This window comes from Physcomitrium patens, chromosome 6 (genome assembly GCF_059467195.1).
Source record: "Physcomitrium patens ecotype Gransden chromosome 6, ASM5946719v1, whole genome shotgun sequence".
Taxonomy (NCBI): Eukaryota; Viridiplantae; Streptophyta; class Bryopsida; order Funariales; family Funariaceae; genus Physcomitrium; species Physcomitrium patens.
In genome coordinates, this window is record NC_143415.1 from 12,189,852 (window position 1) to 12,197,868 (window position 8,017).

The window sequence follows — 8,017 nt, forward strand, 5'->3', positions numbered from 1 at the left end:
TGTTTTGTGGAACAAAGTTGACCAGTCTGAGACAATGTCGAAGCGGGCCCCTTTATGATCAAATCTGTGTTATCGAACTCCCCAGATTAGGAAACCCACGATGTGTATAAGACAGAAACATGAATGCTACTACGCGTTGGCAAACGGTATTATCTTCGAAAGTATTCTAAACGTGCTTTTAGTGATAAAATGGTGCTAGAGCATTATGCTGATGCTTTCATAGTGTTGGTGGTTTTTTTTATATATATATAAAAACGGGCTCAAGAGTTGACAATGAGACTGAGTAAATCCTCCAACCATGCCTTCAATCTCTCGTGTCTCGAGGCGGCGAGAAAATCTGGAACATACACAGTTAGCCCGGATTAGCATTCCCAATATATTAGTGTGTGAAGTGTCGATTCTTTTTTGGTGAACTACAGCTGGGGACGGCTTTACTTTACGGTGGCAAATGCTTTGCATAGTTGCACAGATTGGGCGTGGAATTCTTAGTGCAATGGGTCATGCCCATGCACACATCGTTGACCGCAAGTATTCTTGAGAAAGGTGATCATGCCTATTCATATCGAATAGATAAGTCGAGTTTCTCATCTGGGCAAATCATGGGGCTCGTTAGGGGTACTTGAGGACATCTTTGAGGACCACAACATTTCAAAGTAATACATGATTATCTAATTAAGTTTCAGGAGATAATTGTGTATTCCAAGAAAAGGCTTATTAAAATTTGATTGCTCGCCAACCCGTCGAAGCATTTGCAAAAAGTTTATCCCCTGGCAAGCATGCATCACTGGCGGCAGTACGTCGAGTGCCTGGAACCACAAATCTCTCACAAAATACTACGGCTGCATCAAGCCCAGCAGCTGGCCTACACTTCAATGGAGACAATCGATAATTAAACTAAGTATGATGAGATCATGCAGAATAAATTAGCACCGCCGGATTTACGTGAAGTTGTTCAAGAGATTGCTTCCCAGTAATGCTTTCGCACCACACAATGTGCCTGCAAAGGAGCATCCGAACACCAGTTGTTTCAAACAAGAAGCACCTAACACTGAGATGAAGAAGAGAAATAAGAAAAGAAAAAGAAGAAATATACAATAGTTACCACCAAGAAAGCTCAGCCACCAGTTCCTACGATGTATCTGACAATATCAGCAACAATAACCAATAAACATCAGCCTCAGCTACCTCTTTAGAATTGGAATAAAAGAAACCTTCCTACTGCCTACGAAATCAATGTAACAAGCCCACATTCAGTTACCTCTTCTGATCGCTGAAATCGCTCTGCTTACTGACTGAATGGATTGCACGGTGATAACAAGTTTCAAACAAGTCAGGATTTTAGTTGAACAGGTTTCATGTCGAACTATTTCGTGATATTCGTCAAGTCAAATCAAACCGCAGAACATTTTTTTGAAAATATTGATTATGATGATTGAGTGACAGAAGTATTCAGAAACATGAGATGGGGATATCGAGAAAGACTTGGTACTTGTAATACGCTCCCAAAACTTCGTAAGAATAGCACTTGCCCTTGAACCACATGTGCAAGAACTCCCGCAAATCAAAAGAGCATCCGGACGTAGCTGATTTCAGTAAGATGCATGTAACAGAAGAGAATACACTCGACCAGCTTTATTCCGCCTCAGGACGAAGACTATCACATTTTCAGACCCCAATGTTGCTATGACTTTTATTGCATTTTATTTAATGAGGCAGTTGAGCTTTGAACCGATTGTTTGGTTTTAAACCTCTATTTATATGTTCCCCATCCAGAGCAAAAGAAAAATTACGAACTTTTTCGAATGTTTCCAGGCTCTAATCCTTGCCTATCCCCAAAAGATGATGCTATCCGGTGACGGGTAGAGTTCAAACTGTGGACCTGCAGCAGTAGTAGTTGTCTAAACCACTTCAAGTGTACTGAGCTGATAACTTCCATCAAGTCACGTCCAGAGTCTGTAAACATGTAAAGCTGCAATACAAACGTGTGAAATTCGTCCACAAAAGAATTGTAATGGACAAAAAAAACTCCTAAAAATCCCTTCCTATGAACGTGCCCTGTCATCAGGTGCGGTTCAATATTGAAGGCACGAGAATCTCACTAAGTTTTCACCACATACTGCACTGCAGAAAGCAAAAGGACGATTCAGCAATGCAAGAGAACTAATGTAGAGTGAGAAACAGAACTGTCAACATTTCTAAGTTGTCAGCTTATGAAAATAGGCAACGGGTTATCCTCCCACAGATGGTGCTAAGGTAAAACTGGTGACAATGTCCAGAGTACTTCCTGAAAACCGCGTTGACAGCTGTGAAGCTAATTATTTAGCAACGCATATTACATTCAAGGCAGAGAGCAGCAAGTAATGATAGTAACGACCATCACGTGAACGGCATGTCTGGTGTCTACTAACAACGACCCATGCTTCAGAGCCATCTCCTGTAAACAAAATCGAAACCATGTTAAGATTGTTGCTGATTGTTTTCTGAATGAAAAGTCACAGAGTTTTCCACACAAAAGAGTGACCAAAGTGTACATTAGGTGTCAAACAGTGTCGCACCTGTTCAAACTTGAAAAGTGAAAAACCTCCACTTTTAACATGCTCGTACTCTTATAAAATTAGTCCTAGCTCTGTCATCCGCAAACTTCAACACTATCCACACCATGTTAGCTTTCAGCAACACTGTTTCCACGTTTTCAAAACAAACAACAACGATTCTTAACTTGAACCTTGGCCTTATGAGTGACGAAAATCACCTCCCGATGACAAGTCAATTGAGGCAGCCAAGTTTGTTCACGGCTTTCCACCACCACAGCAGAACATAAATCTTTTATAGCGAGAATTTGATCCCTTGCAGCAACTCCCTTTCTCAAATCAGATTTTGGTATCATTCGAATCACAAAGCACAAGACATACGAGACACAGATAAAATAAGTGCAATGAATAAGTCGCATTATCGTACGAACATTTCTTCAACTGAGAAAACTAAGTGTAGGAAACCCGGATTTACCATGTCAATGCAACATCTGATCTGTAACAAGAACATCGAGATGAGCAGCTTTGGTGATGCACAAGCTAGAACGCAGCCGGATGCGCTTGGTATATCAGAAGTCACTAGTAGAGCATGTAATCTCCAGCCTCGTAATTACCTCTGACACGCCACAAGGCAATTGCAAAATAGCAAGCGAGCACCAAGACAGTCATATGCTTCAAATGCGCAATGAAATAGAAGGCAGGTGACTCGTGCGATGCCAGAGAACACGACGGAATGAATGCAACGCGAGAAAACGAAATGCGAAGACAATTTCAAAGATGTAAAAGAATTTGCCCACTTTGACGTTTATCTTCGGCCATAGCAACGAAGTTGTGTCGCTCAGCGAGGTTTCGGATTTGAAACTGCCAATAGTTCCCCCAATCGAATAGTTTCCGCGATCGAGTTCACCATCGCTGCTACAATTGCTACACCCCTCGGAAACCAAATGACAAATGACAACCTGCATCAATCTCCTCGCTTCCACACTCCTAAACACCCCAATTTCCCACGCCCCAAGAATCACAACACAACAACAGAACGCAGCAAGGAACCCACCAACTAGCTGAGCGACGAACACTGATCCTACAACGCAAGTCTGCTCTGAACGAAAGTCCCCCGAAATCGAAACAGATTGTGGGTTCAAAATTCTCGAAGCGTGTGATTGCACCCTAGCATCCCTGATTCTGGATGCGTGGTTGGGGATGTTAGGCCACCTAAAATCTCTAACTCGTAGAATCTTTAACGCGCTCTGTTTTTAGGCACCGCGTCTGAGCAGACAGTATGAAACCTGAAGCAGAACTGGAAACCCAAAATCTTGTGAGCAATGTCGGAAAAGTGCACAGCGATGGTGGGCCCAGGAGGGAATTACCGGCATTTCGCATTGAGATCCATAAGATTCATTCTCGACAAGATTCTCGAATCATACGTCCCGGAGGGCGAAGGCAGAGCAAAATCAATGTTTCCTTTTCTCTTTTCATAAAAAAAAATACCCCTTTCAAACAAATCTCATCATGTTTCAACAATCACACTCCAATCATTTACTATTTTATTCCTTCTGTTAAACGTCATCTGAAACCATCTTTATGAATACATTTAATTTTCTCCATTCAGTCATGATTTTCCCCTGTAGGAATTTTTGTTCTTATTTTTATGAGCCAGTTCCGATTATACAGGTGGAACTAAGGGGTCCTAAAACCCAATCAACCCTACGCAACGCAGGAGGCCAGGGTTAGGGTTTAAGGGTGACACTGCTAGACAGTTCCGCCTTCGTAGCACTGCGTTGCAGGATCATCTGCCACCGTTTCGTCCAGGCATCTACCCAGATTGTTGAGAGGCGTTTAGTTGTCGAGTTGCTCTGGTATGAGGGTTTAGGCGAAGTTTGCGAGAACGGGAGTGCGGGTAGTCATCGTGGGAGACTGATGGCTGCAAATTTCCAAGGGCGAATCCTGTAGCTGTGTAGAGGTTTTGGGTTTTTGTCAGGTGAATCGAAATGGCGCTGCGTTTGTGGAGCAAGCGCGCCACTGGGTTGACGCATTTGGCTCCAGCTTGCCAATTCCTTTGCAACAACCTGTGTAAGATTTTAGTCTTCGAATCAGCGGTCTTCCTCCTGCTGTGATGGATCCTTTGTTTTGTTTTGTTTTGTTTTTTGTTTTTTGATTTTTTGTTTTGTTTTGTTTTGTTTTATTTTTCTTTGCAGTTGTAGTGATCGACTTCTGGAGATAAGTAATGTGTTTTGTGATTACGGACGCTTGCGTGTGGATTGGTGATTGTGATATATTGCTGAATGATTGCAGCAACGGTGAAGGCATCGTTCGAGGCACATGATTCTGCTACATTTCACGAGGCTGATTCCACGTCGGAAAGGAAGAAGGAGAGGTTGTCGCGAAAGGAACGGACTGCTTTGGTTGAATCATTTGTTATAAAGTGCGTGAAAATCACTTTTGCAGAAGAGAATCAATTTGTACTGATTAAAACGAAAAAAATCTAAGTTGTTCTAGTCGTCTTCATCTCGAGCGGTGGAATTGGTTACGTAAGAGGAATGTCTGTGTTCTGTTTTAATTGAAATATTTGTACCTTTGCAACGCTCGTTGGGCTGGGAGTTTCGGAAATCACCACTGAATTCTGCCATATGCAATTTTTTAAAACTTCTATGTTCTTTTTTGGTTTTTTTTTTTTTTTTTCTTTTCTAGGCACATGCAAGCTCACGAAGGAGAGTTTCCAAGCGTAAGTGTTGTGCTCAAAGAAACGGGGGGAGGCAGGAGTGCGGTGAAGGAGATTCTTCACGATGTGCAAAGCCGATTTACACAGTTAAGCAAACAGACATCCTCGATTGTTTCTAACTCAAGAATAGCCACAGATGGTATTCCAGAGGAGGACGGTGTAGATAGCTCTGCATCTGGCCTAGGTGTTGTGGGGGATCCGCTCAGTGAAATGTCCACTGATGCTGAGACCTCAGGAACATCGAGTGATGATAGCGAAGATAGCGATGATGCAGAGGGAAGTATCGAAGAATTCGATCCTGAAGACGTTGGTAACGGAGCAATCATAGAAGAATTGGAAGGAATTCCAGAGGCTGAGGGGAAGAGTGTCACATTCACCAATGGGCAAATGATTGGGTCTAGCCATGGAGAGATAGAGACTCATAGTGGACTATGGTCACGCCTCCGAAAGTTAGGAGCATCGCAGGGTTCTAAACCGCGACAGTCCTCCCAACAATCGCCATCAGATGGTGACCATCTCAGGCAGGACGTAGATCAAAACAATTCGACGAAGGAAAATAGAGCACCTTCCGGATCCGTCGCACTTAGCTTTAGTGATGTGACGGACCTTAACATCAAGAATTCTGCTCAGAAGGTAGGTTCAAATGGACGTGACGAACAAGAGGACAGACATGGTCTCTTTTTACGGTACTTGTCGCCTCAGGCTACTCCTGCAGATTTGAAGGAAGCATTTAGTGATTGCGGCGAAATAATCAGGGCTCAAGCTATCAAGCCAAGGACACATCAGAAATATACATACGGTTTTGTGGACTTCAAGGTTTGTGGCCATTTACATCCGCCATGCTTGTGGAAATGGATGACGTATAACGCTCACATTTGGGTCATGAGATCTCTGCAACTTTTTGATTGTCTTTGTGATGTTCATGTTACGATCTATCACAGATTTTAGCTCCGAAAATCCAGTCACGCTGCAGGCACATATTTTTCAGCTCCGCTCAGTAAAACTTGGGGGCTTTGTATGCTTTAGTTTTTGTTAGAATATCCTTGCACTGTAATGAAGTCTTTGACGTCACATATTCGTGTATATATATATATATATATATATATCCCTATTTTGCATTTTTGTCTTACAGACTGCGGAGGCTCTTCAGAAGGCACTAGAAAAGGACAAGGTCTACATTAAAGGAGTACGCATCCGCAAAGAACCAAGTTCAAGCACTCCAAAGATCCCAGACAGAAATGGGAACGTGAATCCTTTGACAGTAGATTTTGCACAATCGCGAGTTTCAGATAATAGTCCGGGTAGTTTCCTTGGTCCATCAAAATCTAAAGGTATCAGACGGACAGGGTATTCAGTTGCTGTAGAGGATGTACCTTTACACATACCTTTAACAGAAGTTAAGGAAGCCTTGTCGAAGTATGGTGAAATTGCACACTCAAGTAGGAAGGAGGGGCATGGAGGTTATATTGCCAATGTAGAGTTCAAGGTAAATGTTTTCCAAGCAGAGGTTTATAATAATTGCATTTAGAAGTTATGTTAAAGACTTTCTTCATTGAGTTTCCATTTATTGTGAGATACTGGTGTCTTCTACTTCCAGGGAGAGGATGCGCGGAAGAAAGCTTTATCAGCCAAGTCTGTGCAACTAAACGGAATGCACTACTCAATCTTGAGAGTGGATCCCATAAAGACCTCTGTAGTCCGCCTGAACAATGCTGGCTTTGTAGACAATACAGAACAGATTCAAGCAACATGTGAGCTCCATGGGCGGGTTGACAAAGTTATCTCACGATGCGATGGTATAGTTGATGTGTATTTCCATCCATCAGAATTGGAAAACATGCCCAGAATCTTGAGCAGGTGAGTGTTATCCATGCTTATATTTGTGTTGAGGCTTGTAACCCTGTATTTGTTAAGATTTGAGTTTAAAAGAGGTGAAGGGTCTTCATGTTTACCCGACCCTGCACATTATTTCTGTTTGTGCTAATGTGTTTGGAGTGTGCTTTAGTAATCAGTTTCTGTCTCCCTCTTTTTTGTTACAGACTCAACGAGGTTAAGGTTGAAGGTCAAGTCTGGCAAGCTCAGCCCTCCTCTTGCATGGATCCAAGTTCTTATTTATCTTTGATGCGAACAAGGGGTGGACAAGAGTGGCTACAACAAGAAAGTGAGCGCATGCTTGGTAGAATTGAAAGTGCACTCAAACATCTAGTAGTTGAGGTGGAAGATCTGCAACGGGTAGTTAAGATGAAGACAGAATACGTAGCCTCGTAGAGAAGTAGGACCAGTTTGTTTTGCTCAAGATCACGAATATTGTTGTCCCCCTGAAGTTCACACATCTCGCATCATAGTTTCAGCTGTTTAGCTTCTGGTTGTACCTTCTGAAAGCAGGAGGTAGTTTTGAAAGAAACAGCAGGGAATCTAGACAGATTTCAGGTCGGACCCATTTATGACAGATTCTTACGACAATTTTCCGAAGTTCTAGTTCACAACTACAAGCAGCTGAGTGGGATTGGAATTCACTGAGTAGAAAAGAAAAAAAAACATATTTTGTCGTAATTCTTCATCAGCATCAGATGTGATAACGGCAGAGCATCCGAAGATTGACCCATAGTGGACTCGAGAGGGAAAAGTTGTTTTCCCGGGAGGGTTTAGCACCACTTTCAAGGGTACGTTTGAACACAGATATTTATTACATGGAGACATGTCAGCACCGATGTCTTTTACGCACTTTCCATCAACTTTAATCCAAGTTTTTCAGCTTGTCTTTGAA

The 8,017-nt window shown here is 42.5% G+C and overlaps 2 protein-coding genes across 2 annotated transcripts; one reads left to right on the forward strand and one right to left on the reverse strand.

The window, feature by feature from the left end:
• Window positions 1-1,593: 1,593 nt before the first annotated feature.
• On the reverse strand, window positions 1,594-3,904 carry LOC112283649 (uncharacterized). The gene is made up of 4 exons (XM_090251569.1): window positions 3,899-3,904; window positions 2,753-3,778; window positions 2,556-2,640; window positions 1,594-2,434 (listed from the first exon to the last, which is right to left on the reverse strand). The coding sequence occupies exons 1-2, from the start codon at window positions 3,902-3,904 to the stop codon at window positions 3,206-3,208; spliced, it is 579 nt and encodes a 192-aa protein (XP_090107695.1). The 3' UTR covers window positions 1,594-2,434; window positions 2,556-2,640; window positions 2,753-3,205.
• Window positions 3,905-4,247: 343 nt separating this feature from the next.
• LOC112283648 (uncharacterized) lies at window positions 4,248-8,017 on the forward strand. Its single transcript, XM_024522674.3, has 6 exons — window positions 4,248-4,601; window positions 4,824-4,953; window positions 5,220-6,066; window positions 6,383-6,736; window positions 6,848-7,107; window positions 7,290-8,017. The coding sequence occupies exons 1-6, from the start codon at window positions 4,520-4,522 to the stop codon at window positions 7,516-7,518; spliced, it is 1,902 nt and encodes a 633-aa protein (XP_024378442.1). The 5' UTR covers window positions 4,248-4,519; the 3' UTR covers window positions 7,519-8,017.